Raw genomic sequence first — 21983 nt, 5'->3', positions numbered from 1 at the left:
TTCAACCGTCTAGCTCAATCGTTTTTGAGTTATCTTTGTCACAGACAAAAAAATATTTTTCAAAAATGTCTTTTTCGAACTCAGGGAAGTATAAAACGTGGAGATTCGTCAAAATCTAGAGTTCGAATTTTTTTTTACGATTCTCTATTCGTAAAATATACGAGAAAGTAAATATTTAATACCATGTGCATTAACAATAAACTGAGGATTATTCTGTTGGAAAAAACTATATGGATAAATTACATGATTTTTTATTTGAAAAAAATAACGTATTTTTATTACAATTATTTAAGAAAAGCAATTTCAATAAATCACTTTTTGAATGACTAACTATTAACATCACTTACGAAAACCTTCAAAAAGACTGAAATCAAATTCCTTGGAACTCAGTGCTTTTATGATAAAATGTTATAGTTTTGCATAGCCGGTTTCGTAGCCGTGACTTCACGTTCGAGATCTGAAATACACTGCGAGATCAAGGTGATTCGGGTGCGACGTATTGAGGGCAGCAAGAGGCCTGTTCTTTTTCAAGTCAAAGGACAGGCGTAGAACAACTCATGCTGAACGGCTACGCAAGTGAAAGTGAGCATAAAAATTTTAAAGCTGATGCAATACCGCGTCGAGTAGAGGCACACAGCAATGCATTTTATTAATAATTTTAATCTTTGTTCCCTGTGTATTCATTCACACATTCTAGAATATTTTTCTGAGTTATTGATATTGTAAGAAAAAAGAAAAATGTTTATTATTGTTGAGTGATTTAAGCTGTATTTGACAATGATAAAAACTTTAGATAATAATTTCAAAGAAATTTCAGATTTAAATTCTGACTTGGTGCTTTGTAAACACAAGAACCAGAAATTAAATTTTGAGAGTCTGGCAGTAGTAGGAATGGAAACGTTCAGCATAGACGTTTTTTTTTTTTTTTTTTTTTTTTTAATTTGGCTTTTTTATCACACTAGTTATTAAAGAGAGAGAAAATAAAAAAAAATGAAGAGGGATTTCACAATTAAAAAGACAATGATAAACATGCATTTAAATCGAATAGATTTTCGAGATATATTTATCATAATTTCTAGCAAGGCTTGACAAAACATTCATCGAATAACGCTTGTTGATTGGTACATCGAATGATGCACCATGCTTGGCGATAAAGCAATGTCTACTTCAATAATTTATTATTGGTTTAAAAAAAAATTCCAAAGTGCACATCGGCGTCACATAGATGAAACTCCTGAAGATAGATCAAGAACTATCGCAACACTAGCAAGCATTCAAGGCTATAATACAAATGAATTCCCCGTGTAATGCATAATGAAATGAAGACATCTTTCAATATTTCAGTGCATTCAATTTCATGTGGTCATATGAAAGTAATATGTTTAACAATTTTAATAATGAAAAGTATATACATATTGGACACGAGACAATTTCATTCAAGTTCGAAAGGAGCTTTCTGTAAAGTGGAGCTAATGCAAGGAAAATCTCCAAAACTCCTCAACTATGATGCCTTAAATTATGTCTATGACTCTTGGATTTATTCATATGAATTCGAAACAAAACAACAACAAATTGCTTAAGCTCCAAAATGAACTAGTTCTGACAAAATTTATGCGTGTAAAAAAGGAAAATGGTAGATTCAAGGAAAACGGTAGATTCTGTTTTTCGTAAATCACTGCAAGTTACAACTGTTGTCTCAAGGGTTCAAAGAACTTTGAATGTTAATTGGTATATGGCAATTTGTTTGCGAGGAATAATTGATAAACACAGGCAACAAAGCGCGCAACGTCACATTATTCCTTATCATGAAAAGCAAGCCCACGTAATGCTTTTTAAACTACTATGTTTGATTTAAGAAACATATATTTGATGAGTCATTATTCTTGTTTGCCTAATTTAGTACCTACAGTTTTTTACCCGTTTTCAATCACTAAAATCGAAATAAATGGTTATCGATTAAGCGAGCACCCCCCCCCCCAAAAAAAACAAGTGAAGCTTATAAGATTATTACAGATTGCTACAGTTGGAATTTGAATTTTAAAAATAGTGTATTAAGTTTAAAATTGATTTATTCGAATAAAAATTTGAATTGTTGCAATAAACGAGTGGTTTCCAATTTTTTTCAATTTCCGATGTCTTTGCTGAACCCATATATTTTTTCAAACGCCAAATGTACTATAACAAGTACATTTTAAAAAAATAATCAGTTCTTTCATAGCTTGGGTTAAAATAAATAAAGCATCCTTGGCTAAGCTAGTAGATCACCATGTATATCTTTTTCAAATCGTGGAGTTAAATTGAACTCAAAACTATCTTTGATGGCAGCAATTGCTAATAACCCGGCTCCTTAAATAAGTAATAGAAAATCAAATTAAAATTCATTGAGGTTTGAGTACTTAAGAGGGGATATTCTTTTTTTACTGATAGCCAAAACTCTACCACCCTACCAAATTTTGCATTAATATGTTGTCAAAACTCGATCAGAATATCTTCAACAGCAGCAACGATTGCAGACTGAGCTGTGACATATCTCAACCAAGATAATACCGAAATTTATTGAATTAGATTAAAAAGGAAAGTAAAAGTAAAATTATAAAAATTATATGATTTTTAAAGAAACTTCTGAGAGGAAGTCGATACTTCCTAGGAGGGACACGGATGCACACTATGAGAATCACGGATATAAGCGAAAAAAATTTCTGTATTTTAAAAACAACAAAGTTTTTATTTCAATAGTTATTTTATGTTTTGTTTTCTAAACACCTAAGTTCTGGGCTTGTCAAATTTGAGTAAGCGTAATAATTATTAAAAGGGAAGGAATTAATTTGAAATATTTTTCAAATGTTTCCGACTTAAAATCAAAACCAATCATCAATTCCCCGTATATGATGAATCTAGCGAAATAATATATTCTTTTATTTTTACACCAGAAAAAAAAAGAGTTTTATTTTTTCATTTTGCTGATAAAATTTTTAATCTCTAACTTAAAAAATGCAGTTACTTCGAATTGGCGACCAAATAATGGGAGTTTTTTTTTTTTGCAGCAATAATACCTTAAAGCAGAGATTCTCATTACTTGTGGCAAGAAAAAGAAATTTGATAATATGACAAATACAGTACATAAAAGACTGAGATGAAAACAAAAGTTTACAAATTTTATTTCCTCCTAATTGTGCATAAATCAAAAGTTACTCATGTCCGAAAGTTGTGAAAGAATACAACTAAGAAATAAATAAATGCAAGATCAGTAAAATATTTAATACCTCCCACGGACATAGATTAGAGTAAAGAATTCATTTGTCTTTAATGTGCATGTTAACAACAAATACAAAAGTAAGCCTAATATTGTTCTTCCAGGCATGAAATTAGTATATTTATTTTGATTTGAACTTATTATAAAATTTAGGCCCATTAAATAAGTTCAAGTATTGTATTGAAAGGATTTCTCTTTGAACAGCTGTTTATTGCGATGCATAATTGTTAGCTTTCATCATACATTAATTGAAATTATTTCATTGCTGCTTTTTTTATTGCGATGCGAAACAATATTATTATAAAAAAATTAAATTAATATTATTATAAAAATGTATGTTATTTAATTTTTAATTGATTTGTTTTGAGAAAGTGAATACTTAATATATTTTTGACATTTTTTTCTTCATAAAATTCATCGAATAGTGTTTAATACACTACAAATATTTACATTCTTACAAATTAATTATAGGACTTTTCCAATTAATTTTCTCCCTCCACAAATTTAATGACTCCTTAAAATTAGTTTAATTTGAAATAAAAACAAAACAGAAATATCTCTTTTTTTTCTTCTACTGATTGAAAAAAAATCAAGGTATGATTAAGATTTTTTATAGAATGTATTTAGGTTGTATTCATAATAAAAAAAAATTATTTTAACAGTTTTGTTAATATTATATCCGCAATCGTGACGTTACCATAACAAATGATAGAAAACGGTTTTTTATATTTAAAAAATTTCATTTTTTGTTTAAAACAAAATTCTTATTAAAATATGATAAAATTTGAATTAATTAATAAATGAATTTTTGATGATATAAATTGGTAAAATGTGAAATATACAACAGTGTAATGGTATCCAAACTAAAAAAAAGATACCAGAATTCTTAGAGAGAAAGCATTTGTTAAGAAATAATGATTACAATGATTAACTGATTGTAAACTGAACATTACAAAACATTAACACTAGGGATTGCAATACCGGTATACCGGGATACCGAATACCGGTATTTTGAGCCATTTGTACAATTTTGTAATACCGGTATTCGCAAGTTTAAATACCGGTTTTTCGGTATTTACTAAATATTTTTAAAACTATCTCCACTATAAGTGCAGGATCGCCAACATAGCAAAATAGTATACGTTTTTGTTTTTATGTCTCCCTAATGGGCGAAATTAATTAACTAATTAATGGCTTAATTAATTGCTTAAATCTAAATTAGCGAAACATGGATTATCCCAGAAAAAAGATATTGTATCCATAACGACTGATGGAGCAACAGTTATGAAAAATTTGGAAAGTTGATTGGTGCAAATCAGCAATTGTGCTATGCACATGGAATTCAATTAGGAGTAATAGATGTATTTAGGGATTGCAATACCTGTATACCGGGATAACGAATACCGATATTTTGAGCCATTTGTACAATTTTATAATACCGGTATTCACAAGTTTAAATACCGATTTTTCGGTATTTAATAGAAATTTTTTAAATTGTTCAGGGATCGCCAACATAGCAAAATAGTATACGTTTTTGTTTTTATGTCTCCCTAACGGGCGAAATTAATTAGACTGTGAATACAAAGTTGCATCGTACAATCAAGAGAAGTGATAAAATACTGAATGACAATGGATTGTTAAAGCCTCCACCTTTTGCCCACAACTTAGCGTTTACTTTGACCAAATAGGAGTGAGAGGAAAGAAGAAAGGAGATGTTTAGGAGGAGATTCAAAACACGCTGGAGCAGTTTACTCCTAATGATGGAACGATTTTTGAAACTGAGATATCCAATCCAAAAAGCAATAATCGACTTAAACCAGCAAATTAATTTTTCAGATAGTGAATTCGACTTAATATCCAGAACAGGTTGTTATAACTTAATATAAACTTAATATTAAAACTGGCTGTTGAGGCATTATGTTGGAGAGATTCTAATTTACCACCAATAGTACAGTACCACCAACTATCGTAGATGCCGAAAGAGCGTTTTCGACAGCTGATAATTTTTGCCGAAAATTACATTCCAGGCTTAATGACAGTACAATTGATGCATTATGCTTTTAAAGTCACATTTCAAAAATTTGTAATAATACCAGAGACTGAATAGTGATGTTAATACTTTTTTGTTTATCTAAACATTATTATTGCCAGGTTCTCTGCTGAACACTCTATAACTTTCAGTGGGTCCCCTCACATGTTGGTTTAAATTGTAATGAGATAGCGGATAATTTAGCTAAGACTGCCTAAGCAGACATATTTCATGGTGATGCAACACTAACTTATTCTGAAATCTCCTCTATCAAAAAGATGGAGTCGAGTGCACTTTGGAGAGTCCCACCTGCTCACCCTTGGTACTTTGGTAAAAGTCCCGATTGGTGTCACCGTCTGAATATCTCTAGAAACAGCAAACGGCTCTCTCGTTTTTTAAGTGGACACACCAAATCCCTCATCTTCCAACACGGACGGAGGATCTTTGCTGAATGTCCTTGGTGCAAGGCAGATCAAGCCTCCCCCAATCATATTCTTAAATGTGTAAATTTTACGATTTTTGAGATTTTAAGGGATCCGTTATTGTTTTTGGACTTTTTAGAGATCTTTGGTTTCATCGAGGTGGTATAGTGCAGCTATACCACTTTGGATCAGAAATAACAACAGCACTTTTTTGTGATTGAAATAAAGAAAATGTTCCTTTACTTTTTTGTGATTCTTTATAAACCGTTATAATTTATATGCTACAAATTATTTTTGTGATATTTACATTCTCTAATAAAACTGGTAAATAAAACAAAGAAACACCCGTGTTTTCTTTCTTTTCCTAAAATTTCTAATACCGGTATTAATACCGGTATCCCGGTATTAAGATCTAAAAAATACCGAATACCGGTATTGAACTTTTGGTCCGGTATTGCAATCCCTAATTAACACTGAATGTTTGAAGGCATCCTCTTTGGGGGCAGAAGTTATTCACAATTTTGTAGAATTTCTACACATTGAAAATGAAATTAAAGAAATAGCATAATTGCGAATGAAATGGTCGGAAGAAGAATTTCCAGATAACAATCGAGACATGACGAATTGAATAAATGATCTTACACCAACATACAGTTTATCTTGCGAATGTATTCAGAACATAAGTTTCGTTTTCTATAAGAGTTAATTATATTTATAAAATACTTTCTATTTATCTGTATGCAAAAGGTAAAAGGCACTATGTCACAAAATTGAAGGGCGGTTTAAAGATTTTTTTTAACTGTACACAAGATGTGATATGATGACGAAAATAAATAGGTCCATTTGTTAATGAAATAGGATTTATTATCATATATCTTTATATGCAGCGAAAGCAAAATAAATTAATAATGTTACACTAATATTTACCTTACTCCGGCATTTAGATATTTTCATAGCTGTACATTTTGCCCCGTAAGTATTTTATATCAAGTGAATTTCTAGAGTATAAAATATTCTTATATTATTTTCGCTGTCTTATAAATAAATATTATTTTACTTAGTTTCTATTTTCGTTTAAAAAGCTAAACTTTAGATATCGCAGTGCATTGCTGTGCTGGAAATTTTTTTATAAATATTATTTACAAAAGACTTTATGAAATTTATGAATGAAATCTACATCATATTCCTTATCAATTGTTTATATAATGTCATTCCATGATACAAATGTAGCGTCCTTCCTTATACTCTACACACATGAGTAATAAATTTTCAAGAAGCCTCCACATTTAATAAGTCAGTCAAAAAAGAAACGACACATATTAAAAATAAATTTTATGTATTATGTTTGTTGGCAGCACTTGTAAGGATTTTATATTTTACTATATCCAAAATAATTCCAATGATATATATATATATATATTAAAACTTTTATTCTTCTGTTCTTATATGAACAGTTTTGATGAAATTAGTTGTATTCGCTACTATAACAATTCAGTATGATTCTTTCTGTACATAGTTTATTTATGTCAGCAAAATGGAATACAAGTTGCCATTTGGAAAATATGTCTACATTGTTAAAGTTGGAAAACAACGCCCTTCCTTATACTCTACACACATAAGTAATAAATTTTCAAGAAGCCTCCACATTTAATAAGTCAGTCGAAAAAGAAACGACACATATTAAAAATAAATTTTATGTATTATCTTTGTTGGCAGCACTTGTAAGGATTTTATATTTTACTATATCCAAAATCATTCCAATGATATATATATATTAAAACTTTTTTTCTTCTGTTCTTATATGAACAGTTTTGATAAAATTAGTTGTATTCGCTATTATAACAATTCAGTATGATTCTTTCTGAACATAGTTTATTTATGTCAGCAAAATGGAATACAAGTTGCCATTTGGAAAATATGTCTACATTGTTAAAGTTATAAAACAACTTAAGTTTTAGCATTTTAATTGATACCAAGTTTTCTTTTATACAAATCAGCAAAAATTAGATAACTGCTAATAATGTTATAACCAGAGGATAATTAAAATTCGATTAAGAAGAAATTATTACTGCTAAATAGAATTTAAAAAGGATAATAAGTTTTTTAACTAAATATTCAAATCAAAATATCAAATGCCGAAAAAAACTCCTTTGAATAAGCTTTACCAAAGGGTTTAAGGGAATTTCAATATTAATATTGTAATTAATTTAATAATTTATGAATACACATTTCATTGCTTTGACAAATTAAAGGCTATAAAAATAACATCTTTCTTGGCATTTAATTTTAAAAATTAACTTTCAATAGGCTTAGGAATATTCCAAAAAATATTTCCGATTATTTCCGAGAATCTATATTAAAAGGCTTTTACATTTTCAAAAAAAAAATTAATAAAGGCTTTTATCACATAATAATTATTACAGAAATGGTACTTCAACAGATAGGAACTATATTTATTTGTTTCAATGATAATTGATGCATTCCATAACATGATTTTCATTTTATCCTCGCAACTTATGTTCTTTTGTAAGCTTATGTAGATTTAAAATTGTTTTTTAATCTATAATTAATCAACCTAATGATTGAATTTTCCGACAAAAATGTAGGAATGTTAATTTGTACATATTTAGATATATACAATAAAAGTAAAAAAACTGATTTTTTTAGACATCGAATGCGTTATATGTTTTTATATTCAATTAATTTTAGATTTCTCATTTCGAATGATTACATTGTTCAATATTCAAATTCGTGTTAATTAGCACAAATGAGAGAAAAAGGGAACGATGAAAACTTTTTACTGTAAAGAATCCTGATATGCTCATTTATATTCATATTTTGTCTCATTATAGATTTCATTTTTGTTTATTAAACAAGTTTTGAATTAATCATTAATATTTGGAAAATTCTTCTTCACCATAATACTTTAATTTCATGTTAGAATGATACAATTTTTGACATTTATGAAAAAAAAAAAAGTATTCCGCCAAAAAATATTTTGAGATTTACTAGCCTTTTCTTTCTCTAGTTTTTATTTTTACAAAGTGTACTTTTTTATTATAAATTCGCAGAATATTGTACCTAATATCTATTTGAATCTCTGCATTGAGTATTCAATTCTTGATAGAAAATAATTTTTCCGAACATGCATTTTATGCTTCCATACTGTGACATATAAATATGACACCATTCGTGGATATTTTATATTTTAGATCTAGCAGAAAATTTTATTATATTGAATCATGCAATACCGTAGAATGTTACACAAAAAGGAAAGATCTTATCAATACTAGAGTTTTTTTATTACTTACTCTAAGCGTAATTCTACAAGACGCAAGCACAAGTAAATTGCTCTTTTTTATTACTGGCTATAAACTGATTTCAGAAATGCTTCGAACGCACACATTGTTGCTGAAAATTATATTTATAGCTATCACTTCTTAGCTGAAGATTTGTTTCTTTGTTGAAAGCAATACTGTCATTTTTTTAAGTATGATAAGCGGTTTCAAGAATTGCTTTCAAGCCGTACATAAACATGAAATAGATGTCTACAGGAATTCGTATGGCTAATATTAATATCTATGTTTTAGATGTATGGCCTTTAGGTATCGCATATAAAACCGAGAAGGTAAAGGCATACCTGTTTTATTTTCATTCTTTTCCTTTGTTTTGCATCTCTTAAAAATATGTTCATAAAATAAAAATGAATTTCATAATAATAATATAACAATAGTTTCTGTGATTAAAGAAATTCAAACAAACTTTTATGAAATAATTCATGTTGGATCATTGAAACTACAATTTTTTTAAATATTCTCTACGGCAAAACTTATCTAACAAAATTTATTAAACGAATTAAACATATGTTTCCAAGATCCATAAAAAGGATAAGAGTATTTCAAAATTTGAAGGCAAAGACAAAAAAAAAAAGTTCTGATAGAATATATTGAAATCGGTAAAAATTATGTCATCATCATAAACTTCGATATGAATCTTAAAAAAGAAACTATAAACATTAAAATTTATATTAAATTAAACAAACGATTTTGATTGTGGCTGCCATTTAATTACCAACTATTTCTGGAAAGATACTGCGCGTTTTGCATCTATCGATACTGAGAAGACAGGCGTATTGTAAGTGATACTTAATTCTTATTACTCTGTTAGCGATATTGTATTACAGAATTAGTAAACTATGGATACATATATCATTTCTGATTTAGTTTTAGCTCAAAAGCAATTAATAGATCTATTTGTTTTCTTTTCATTGAACTGTTCTTCAGAACTTGGAAAAAGTATGCTAAAAATTTTCATATCGCTCCTTTAGAAATTAAGAAGCGAAGTAAGTTTAATATGAATCATTTCATGTTTTATTGTATATTTTTAACTTTAAAACATTCATTGTTCTATTATTCTTATTTAGTTCTTTTTTTAAGATCAAGTTTTTTATTGAACGTACTGATGATATTTACAAGAAATGTGATTTTTCAAATTTCAGCTTATTTTTAATCATATATTCCGAAAACATTTCTGTAAAAAAAATTGAAAATACTCGGATTCATATTAGAGGTTTATAATACATTTTTAAATAATATAAAACCTTTGAAGGCCCTTTGAAATTTATTATTTATTTGAATTAAACGGTTTAAAGTAAATGAATTAGAAAGGTTCCAAAATTAGTATGCGATTTATTTCGGATACGCCGCTACTTATCAAACGTCGTGCAATTATATCAAAATGCATTTATGTAATTATTTTGTGTTTTATAAAAATAAAAAGCTCTGCAGTGATTCCAACCGTAATTCCACCGAATTGCAAAACATTTGTAAACTTCCACCAGTGTACAAGTAAAATTTTTACGTCTAGAAATTGACACATGAAAGGATCACTAAATAAGGGCATAGTTGAGATGTAAAATACTATTCCGTTTCTAGAAAAAGTGAAATGAATAAAATAATTATAAAAACCGCTGAAAGTCTTTCTAAAAACAAGGCGAAAATCCGTACCATAAGTTTGGGATTTTTGTTCTATTGAAAATATTGAAATAAATTTATTTATCTAACGGATTTACACGCAAGAAAAAAAATCTAAATTTCGAGGAGAATTTATTTATCTTAAAACAATAATTTAGCATGATTTTTATGAAGAATTTTTTCTTTCAATCTATAAAAAACTAACTTGATTAAATCTCTCTTTCTCTTTGTATATATTTATATTCTTCATTAAAACAGATAGAAAAAGCTATATTAAAAAACGACTTAACACCATAACAGAAATTACAAACATATGGTGTGTATTTTAGAACATTTAGGATTAAAGATACAAATAAGCAGGAGTTACTGGAATTCCGTTTAATTTAATTTACTTTAATTCCGTTAGGAACTTTGAAATTCCACTGATTTACATTAAAGAAATATATTCATAGAATGAATTTCGCCAGGAAATGGATAAGTTTTTTTTAATTGCAATTGCTTTCCACATTCATCATAAGCAAATTATTTTGATTATTCACAAATATCAGTAAAATCAAAAATACAAAGCAAAAATTTTTGTGCTCTAAACATTGCTTTGCATTCTTGACAACATTTTGCTGATAAAAAAAATCATATTTCTGATGATAAACCAAAAACAATATCTCTTTGAATTGGAAAATATGTCCGCAATTATTTACAGAAAAGTAACTGATATTTCTGGATATTCAAATTCTTGTCAAATATTAATCAATATTAATAATCATATATTTAAATTTTTAGAGGAAAATTTGCTTAGAGAGTGAAATAATTCTTGTTGCTTAAAGTAATTTAAATTTTGTGCTTAATATAGTCTTGCTAATTAAAGCAAAAATAATTAATTAATTACAGCTAAAATGGATAAAATTATCAAATAATTTACATTTTATAGGTATCGAAATTAAAAAGAGAAAATATTTTTTATGCAAACTACAGAATTTCATTCACATTGTATTCTTTCAAAAATTATTCTGTTTCTCAGAATCAGAACAATTTTTTCAGAATAAAAAAAAAAAAAAAAAAAAATATTGAAACTTACCTCAACCATGCATGGCACGAAGAAGCAACTGTATTGTATAGGTGGAAAATCTGTCAGTGCAACTAGTCCAAAGGCACCTTCCATTTCTGTATTCTTAGAAGCAGTCATTAAAGGTGTAAATTAATCCAATTACGGTGATATTTTATAATAAATCTTCAGAAGCCTGAGATGAAGATCATTTTTCCAGAATTTCAAATGGAACCTAACAAGACAATAGTTTCAAAGATAAAACATAAACCAGTTTATTCCAAACTTTTGTTATAGTTTGCACGTATAATATAACTCAAGGCACAATATATAATCCAAAAATCCAATTTGTCAGTATAGAATTCCATGAAGCAGACGATTTTATACGGCCTTTCAAATTTCGATGCGTATCCTGCTGTTGCCAAGTTGTTGTTTACAAGTTCTTTTACAAAACAAAATAAACAATTAGGATATTCTTTCCTTTACTGAACTGCTACAATTTTTCAGTCAATGTTTTTTATACTTGTCTGAGAGCTCGACGCGGATTCTTCGAAATTATAAATGATTAATCCGGTCGAGTAATAAGTTTGATCCAGCAGTTCTGCCGACAGTTATGATGTCTCGCGTGAAAAGAATGATGGTCTAGTAAAGCGTTAAAAAACATTTCTAAACGCGATAAGGACGGTGGAGGAAATCAGTTTTTTTGCGGGTGTCAATGTAATCGGATAACGGCGCTCTGTAAATAACTGCGCGTACATATACTTGAACATAGAGGCGGGACAGTAGCTAGGATTCACTGACGTCAAAAAACAGGTATACAACTTCCTGTTACTAAAACATTCCATTAAAAAGCTGCTAAAACGATACTATGCGGCGAACAGTTTAAAATGTGCCTTTAGAATGTGTGTATTCCCTAAGCGATTTAAACTCTGCCTTCGTTCTCCTGCTATCGCCACTTTCGATCTATCCTTTGTTCTATAATAAAGTGAAGGAAGCGTTTTGAACTCTCAAAGGTAAGGCTGTCGGTTGTCGGCCTTGACTCTTTTTCATTTTTTAACGAGTTCTTTCGTACTGAGCACTCTTAAGTAATCCTTATTTAATTGCAGAATCACACGCTTTAGTTAGAAGTCCGATTTATAAAGCTCTTTAAATTTGAATTAGCAGTAATTATCATAGCAGTATCAATAGAATAAAATCATAAAAAGATTAAGGCCAGATGCAATGATTTATTATGATAAAAAGGGAAAAAGGGCATTTAAATCTTATTAACATTTTATTTCAAAGCAATTTATCTCTCGATGATCTGATGCATTAAACAAAAGATAGCACTGGCAGTCAGATGAATATGGATACTTCTGCTTCAAATACTTCTGGCAATATCGATTATAACTACTCACAAAAGTCTTTAAACAAAGCACGATTTCTTAACATAAAAGGAATCAATAAAATGAAAAGTAGAATTGAACGCAGAAATTAAATAAAATCATGTCATTGCTTATTGTGGAATTGTATTCTTTATTTGAAACCTTTATATCAATTAAAGATTTTATTTCAACCATATTTTTAAAGAACTGAAAATGCAACATAGTATGAGCTATTTAGAAGATATTCATAAATTGAACTAAGATATATTTCTATAATCTTTCCAAAAGAGAAAAAAAATAGGTTTTCTTTATTTTAATTAGACTCCTGTTTTTGACAATTTAAAAAACTAGGTTAATGGCTGGTTTAATCACCAAAATACCTTTTCTTTAAGCATTTCAGAAATATATGTAAGATTCGTCAGCTTAACCAATATTCTAACACAATTTCAAGGTTAAACATAAAGAGAAAATTTTCCATCCTACCTTAATGTTCACGTAAGAGACAGCTGAAAATAGCATTTTCTAAAGCATTTTCAGAATTATTCTGATGCAAGAGCCAAAAGAAAAATATCATGTTAAAATAAAATGTGATACCGTCATTTTTATAGTTACAGTAAAAAACAATGAGTCAAACATTTTTAATGTTGGTTTCAATATTCTTAATTAACAAAAGTTTTATTCTATTGTAATTCTCAGATGGATCAGCTGATTCTAAAAAATTTGCTATATAAGAGCTTTTCGGATTATTTTTCTTCAAGAAAAATAGCTTGAAATAGAAAAATAGTTTTTAGAAGATTAAGATATACCAGATCTACAACTACATCATTATTAACTTGCTGCTATGCAAAACCAATATGACTATGCGATTCGAATCTTGCAAATTAATTCCAGAATATTAAAATCCCTTTTCCCACTTTTTCTTTTTTTATTTCTCGTTTTAAATTATAATTTAAACTTTAATAATTTTTATTCCTTTTTATATTTTCTATGATCTACCAACTTGCTATGTAATGTCATTGTAAAGCCACCATTTCTTTCATTCAGTTAAGAACCTTTGAGTTCACGCACTCCATCAACTCTCCTGCATATCTGTTTATGTCTTACAATCTTTCGCATTACAACCACACAGAAAGAAAGAAATAGAAACAAAATAAAACAATTTTTGTAGTATAATGTATTGCTAACGTTATGTAGAATAATCGGACATATATAAGTTGAGTTTTGAGTTTTATGTACAAGCTTTATAGTTCGTTTGAATATTGTTGAAAAATATAAATCAGGCTTGCGAGCTGTCAGTTGGAACATAATTTGGGTTCTAAGTCGACAAAACGTTGCAATATTTATAGTCATGTTTCATGCATCACGATCTGTTTAATTTTTGAGATCATTTCCTTCTTGCAGCAGACAAAAGGCTAGAACATCATAGTAAAGCATGAGATAAAGAATAATTAGATGTCATTATGTAGTCATACGACTATGTCGCTGCAGGAATATACCACTGCAAATAAGACAAATACTCAGTGTTAGTCTTATTTGCTCACATCTTATTGGTCACGTCTTGTTAGTCTTAGATTGTTTACTAATCTCAATGCTAGTCTCAGAATGATCACAATTATTCATCTGTTAATTAAATTTTATTTGGTACAAATGTTTTAAAGACTTGAAATTTTATCCTTTTCTTTATTCTTTTAGCCACTATTGGATGATTGTTTGAATTAAAGAATTTGTTTACAATTAAAATTCGGAAATAACAATAAAGACTTGAAATATTATACATTTCTTTATTCTTCTAACCACTATTGGATGATTGATTGTATTTAAGAATTTGTTTACATTTGAAATTCAGAAATAACAATAAAGACTTGAAATATTATACTTTTCTTTATTCTTTTAACCACTATTGGATGATTGATTGTATTTAAAAATTTGTTTACATTTGAAATTCAGAAATAACAATAAAGAAATTTTATCCTATTCTTTATTCTTTTAACCAATATTGCAGGATTCTTTGAATTTAAGAATTTGCTTACAATTATGATTCAAAAATAACAATGGATAATTAGGCTATCATATTTCATAGAATTTGCCTATACGGTGAATTTTATATAATATTTTCGAACGATTATTGCTTAATATGATACTTCTAAAAATAAATTCATTGAAACGTGTATCTATGTGAAAAGCTTTTCACTCTCGACAATTTTGTTTCCGTTCCATGATGAATAAGACAGATTGCGATTGCATTCGACGAATGACTTCCTTCTCTTAGTTTTTAACGGATGCTCACATGAAACAATAACAATCGTCTGTTGGTGGTACTTTTATAATTTAAAAATTTTTCTAGTCTAATATTCTTTAATTGTAAATCATATTAAAAATGAGCATGTACCTTATTATAAAAAAATGATATTCAAACATTTACATCATTTTAAAATTTCGAATATTTCATATTTAATTTTTTAGCAGCATTTAACTGCTAAACAATCGATGAAATAACTGATGTTATTGTCAGCAAAGCATAAAAATACACAAATGATATTTTATCTCAGCTTAGTATGAAATAGATTTTTAAAAAAATCCTTGAAGATTATAAACACATTCTCAAGCATTTAAAAATGTGTTTAATATTAATGAATGTCTTTCCTTTTAAAATTATATATTTTAAATATTTTAATATCAGTTTTATTTTCATATTTCCATTTCTAAAAAATGTACCGGAATATTCTGTTTCTTTTATATTAATTCTTGCAAAATAACTATATCTAGTATAACGAAAAGTTTACTGAAGACGAAATTGCCATAACAGAAATAAGAATTATTTTCCAAACGATTTATTTAGTTATTATAGCTCCAAAAGAACTGACTTTAAAACTTTCTTTCTGTACGTATTTTTGGAATCATACTATCGGTTAACATTCTTTGATCACAAAATCCACTCAAAATAAATGAAAGCATTCTACATTTTACAAGTTGGTCTATCTTTAACTTTACTTATAATAAAAATGAATATACGCTTTTGTGTTTTGGCCCTCTACAGGCTAGATCGTTTAACTTAGAGTAGGGTTTATACAAAAGCCGACTTTTTGAAAAACCGGTTTTCGAATTTCATATTTCCAAAAAAACCGGTTTTAGCCGGTTTCCGAATTTTTGTCAAAAAATTAGAATATGGAAAAATATTTTATCTAAGTTATATAAAATAACAAAAAACGAAATCAATATCAAATTCAAAGAAATTAAAGATTACATATACATATTATTTACACAAAATAACGAAAACTTAAACAAAAATTTTGAATAATATTTGTATTGTTTTCACTAATTTTAATTTCTCCTAAGAAAATGGGATTTTAAAAAACATAAAATGTCGACAGACGGTGACTAAATTTTAAAGCTAAGTCTAATTTTGGACACAATATTGCCTGAAATTGAAAATACTTGTTCATTAACTACTGAGCTCGGTTTTATAGTTTCCATGGCATCAAATAACAAATTTAAGATTTTTGTTCTTTTATTCGTTGCCTCAAATAATGAAAATTCAGCTTTCAGTGTCTTTGTATTAGCAAGTTATTCTTCAGGGTCTTCAAGAAACTTATGAATTGATTTTTCCATGGCTTCTTTTAAAAAAGCATTACTCTGGCGAATAGTTTCTAAGATTTGCTCTTCATCAGAATTGGTTTCCACATAAGAATTTGGAAATAATCTAGAGAATATCTTTCCAGATAATTTAATAATTTCGGTTTTTGAAACTAAAGAAAGTACACTAGATTTCTCCGCTGAACTAGAAGTGTGCAAATACAGCAAAAGAGTCGCTAATTCTACTTTCTTGAATCCGTTCTTCTAAAGCATATAATAATTTGAAACTAATTTCAGTGTTCAATTTTTTTAGTTCATTTAACAGAAATTCAAATATACCTACACTTGATAATAAATTCGCATCTCATTGCTTTAAGCCCCCAGCTGCTAGACAAATCAATTCCCACCAATTTTTTTTTTTTTTTTTTTTTTTTTGTTGAAAAATTGGAATATACAGGCGTTTAGGAAAACCGGTTTTCTTACTTTATAAACCGGTTTTCGAATGTGACAAATTTACTTAAAAAACCGGTTTTTTAAAACCGGGTTTGAAAAACTGTCAAACCCTAACCTAGAGCTACCATATTTGACAAATATGACAAAATACAAATATATTTGAACTGTGAGAATGCGCACCTCGGAGCGATTTTTAATGAACTATTAACTGAAAACAAAGAAAATGTGGTATTTTTCTGTGACAACTTTTGACAATATTACAGTCCGAAAACAATTTTTACCTCATCTTAAAATCCAAAAAATTATCTTTTCAATCATACAAATGTTTTGTTATAGAATTTTTTTTTCTATTTTTAATTTTTTTAAAGTATTTTAAGCATATTTTCCAACAGGAATAACATATTCATACAAATAAATGAGAATTCTGAACGAATTTTAAACGCATCATGATCAACAATGCAAAAACTTCAAAATTCTTGCAGAAAACCTGTTATTAATAAATACCACTATTTACAATTGCAGATAATTTTTTTCGTTTTTTTTATATAAAATTCGAATTATTATCGATATTATTATCAAAATAATGGAACTTCTATCCTTAATACAAATTGTTATTGGTAAAATGGTTTCAAGGAAACCAACGATATATTTACTTATTTATCTACAATAGATAAAATTTTATATTAAAAATGCTATTAATATGAAAAAAAAAACCCGATATTTTTTTAAGTTAGAAATTAGGTTAAATTTTTAAAAGGATAGAAATAACAGAATGTATCCATTTTTTACAAATTTTAGAATTCATAAACAAAATAAAGGAAATATCTTTTCCTTTATTTTACGCCTTCTGTTCTTAATAAAATGAACAGAAGGCATGAATTGAAGTACAGTAATAAACAAGTAAAATTATATCGTTACCATTTAAAAAATACTTAACGAAACTTTTATTACAATGACAATAAGTTGTGCTATTCGTTTAATGATTTATTATATCTTCTTACTTTATCTTTCTGGATTAAATATGTAACTAACTGCTGCTTTATGGGACGTGCACCAGCATTTATTCTTGTTCCATACTTTATATTTTCTGTTAATTTTTTGAATAAAAGAATGCGTTATTATATAATGCAAAAAAAGAAGAATAAATGGCGGAACAGTCCTAAATATTACATTATATTACACAGCCTCGTTTCTATTTTTAGAATCCTGGGGATCTTTTCTGATTTGAATGAATAAGAGTATATTTCAAAAAAGAGTGTATTATCTATACAAGTATGAAATGTTGTCATAAAATTTATATACTCAAAACGTGAATGAACACGTTAATGCCAAGCATAGAAAAATCAAAAATTATTTTTAAATAATTACAAATGAAAAGCTTTCATATGTTGGATTTGTACATTACTTCCGTTCAAAAGATTCTATCTCTACTATGCCCATCTACAAAATACTTGTTCCGACCACTTTCACTGAGATCTGATTTCATGAACCGCATTAGAAGACGAAGCCGGTTTTTTGATAAACTATTCATAAGGATAGTTATTTATTCCGTATTTTAGAAATTCTGAAATGCTGAGAAACCGTCATTAACAAATAATGTGTAATAAAACATAAATTAAAAAAAAAAACCTTAATGCAATTTAAATTAGGCATTTAGCCTTATTTTTGTCATTCACTATTAATTTAACATAACTAATAATCTTATATATATTGCGAAGGATTATTTTCAGTTGAATAATATCTTTTTTTTTAGTAATTAAGCCATTATTTTCATCTTAGAGCCAAGGAACCAAGGGACGTGTCCTCGGCTGAAAGGACAAGAACAGAAAGAGAGCGTTGGTAACGCGGCCTGGATTTATGCATTATAGATCGAAATTTCTCTCATTTGGAATCTGAAATTATAAAACTTCGTTGAATTTATAATTTTGTGAAGTTCGTGATGTATTTCAAGCCGATTTATCGTTTTCAGATAGTGAAAGTTAACGGTAATTATATTTTGAGCGATTATGAAAAACAAAGAGCTCATGTGACCAGAAGTTAAAGTAAGAGTGTTTTATGTTCGAATTTAAGCTGTAAGAAAAATAATTGATTTAAAAAACTTGCAAACATCTGATGTATCTGCATAATTAAATGTCTGTTTGCTTGCATTTTGTACTATTCAACTCGACAGATTCGAACAAAATTTGGTTAACATGCTCTTTAGAACCTCGAAGGTAAGCTTTTAAAAATCCGCTATCCTCTTCTTAAAAGATGTTGACTGAGAATAAAAAGATTTTGCGTTTTCCCGCCATAATTTCGGAGCATGCTTCAACATTAAAACTATTTTTGCATAATTTCAATACATAAACAATTCTCTTTTAAATGATGTCAGTTCCATTTCCGAGCAGTTATTTCTCTACTTTTAATCAATTTTTGAAAATTAATTTAAACATAATTTACAGCCTTTCCTTATTTTGCTTTATAGTGAAACATGTTAAACCTACTATACTGTTTAATCGCATTTATTACAAATTTGCTTTTGGCAATGTTAAAATTGTTTATTCAAAAATTTTCACTTTTCTATTAATTCATAAAATAACCATCTTTAACATGCGAGCCCAGTAATTTACCTAAATATTATCTTTTAAAATTGTTGCAATTCTTTTAGTGTTTTGCTTAATTTTGTCTCATATGTAAGCACTTTTACATTTTTCAAGCAAACATTTGGTATATCAAATGTCTTTTTAATGACTGTTTTTTCGCTTTTGCTCATAGAAGTAGATTTTATTTCATTTGATAAGTTTGTCAGTTTTTTTTATCACATATTTCATCAAGCCAGATCAAAGACATTTTTTTTAACATGTCAACGGGTACTTCTAGTTTTGACAAACTACAGATTGTTGGCCTTTTTTTTCTCTCTTTTGACTAAGTTTGATCTAGAATTTGGGTTTTTCCCCCCAGTAAATCATTACTGTCAAATCATCAGAGCTCAAATTTCAAACATTGGACTTTGAATATTTGATTAAACATTAAAGAAAATTTAAATATTACAGTTTCGAAAATAATATAGGTGTGAAAACATATAACAGAACGCCGTCTCATACCCCCGTATCCGTGACCATTCTGGTCACTGAACGGTTTGGTGGGCATGTTACGGGAATTTTATTTAATTAACAAAATATTTACAGTATGAAAACAAAACAAAAATAACTTTTTACAGAATTTACAATTGTATAAGAAATTATATTGCGATGAGACCGTTTACATAATTTTTCAACTTAGAAATATAATTTGTAGTAATAAGAAAACATATAACAAAAAAATATATACTTTAAAAAATATTGTTATTTTTATTCATGTTGGCATTCTTTTGAGAGTATCCTATATTAGCGTCATCTGGAATGTTTTTTTACTATTGAAATTCTGTTTTTGGTTTTCTGTTTCATCAAGTATTAAAACGAGTATCGAATGACGAAAAAAAAAACTTGTTAAAGCAATCAAAAATATTTCTATAAAAAAATGTTTATTCCAAAAAATATTGTTCCTTTCATGCATGCTAGCATTCTTTTGAAAGCACATTGCATCTTAATTGAGCGTTATCTGATTTTTTTTATTATTGAAATTTTATTTTTAGTGTATTGTTACATCAAGTATTAAAACGAAGAAGTAGTAACAGCGAATTCGCAAATTGTGCAGACTAGGTCTATGGCAAAGGATACCGACGTACTCTGATTGGTTTAAGCCTTGGCATCTTTTTGGCAATGTTTTTCCAAAAAAGATGCCATACCGAAATATATTTTTATAAAAATATATAAAATTTATGAATGTATCTGCCCTCCTATTTTTTACAGTTTATATGTAATATTAATCTGGAACACATATACAGCAGAAAAGATCAAATCCTGAAGCCTAAATTCAGGAAATATAAAAATTACAATTTATTAAAAATATTTTTTGTGTTTGTTTCTTCTTAATATTATTTTGATGTAACTAAAAAAATTAGCTACGAAATCACATATTCCGTTAAAGCTTACATATTTATACGTTTTGGGCATTAAGTAATCATCTCTCCATATGTAGTTGATGGGAAAGTAACAAACATACAGCAACAAGTTTCAATGACTGCATAAATTTTCTAATAAAAGAACAAAAATCATAGAAAAATAAGAATTATTTAATTGCTGCATCATATGTTGAGTAATTACTTTCATTTAGTTTTTATACTTTTGTGCATAAACAACATTAGTTACTTGTATTACAAGTATTATTAGTAATATTTATTATTATTAATAATAATTAGTATTAGTAGTATTACTAGTAATATTTGGAGAAAACAATTATATTAATAAAAATTAGATAGTGTTGATATTATATTCACTCATATCTTTCATAAAACTAATGAAAGGTACAAGGTTTGAGCCAAATAAGCGAAAACTACACTATTATGAGTGCAAAACATTGCCAAAAAGATGCCAAGGCTTAAACCAATCAGAGCACATCGGTATCCTTTGCCATAGACTTCGTCTGTACAATTTGCGAACTCGCGTAAATACATGATACCAAAAATCTCTTTGGTTGTCTTAATTTTAAAATGTCACTGAGTTAAAATTTAATCTCTTAAAGATGGCAGCAGTAATTTTATATTTCTCTCACGATCAAAGATGTGCTGCCAAGTTCTGGAATGGGAATTTCAAGCAATTCTTATATATATCTCCAAACAGTACTACTATGAGCCTTTCTTCCTTCGAAAAATCTTTTGAGTAATAACCAATTTATTATTATCAATTAAAGTTGAAGTTTTGAAAAGTCTTAATATGCTGTTCCTTCAAACAAAATATTATTAATAAGTTTTCAAATAAAAAACAAGTCACAGACTAGTCACCGAAGCTTTAAGG

The 21983-nt window shown here is 27.9% G+C and overlaps 1 protein-coding gene across 1 annotated transcript in view; it reads right to left on the bottom strand.

The window, feature by feature from the left end:
* LOC129968673 (inositol-trisphosphate 3-kinase homolog) overlaps window positions 1–12470 on the bottom strand; it is a 200064-nt gene extending 187594 nt beyond the window's left edge. Inside the window, exon 1 of the mRNA XM_056082803.1 lies at window positions 11753–12470. Within this exon, the coding sequence (XP_055938778.1) occupies window positions 11753–11860 (108 nt within the window). The 5' untranslated portion in view covers window positions 11861–12470. The remainder of the gene's footprint in view (window positions 1–11752) is intronic.
* Window positions 12471–21983: the final 9513 nt, after the last annotated feature.

Source organism: Argiope bruennichi, chromosome 5, assembly GCF_947563725.1.
Source record: "Argiope bruennichi chromosome 5, qqArgBrue1.1, whole genome shotgun sequence".
Classification (NCBI taxonomy): domain Eukaryota; kingdom Metazoa; phylum Arthropoda; class Arachnida; order Araneae; family Araneidae; genus Argiope; species Argiope bruennichi.
This window is presented reverse-complemented; position numbering and strand designations above follow the sequence as displayed.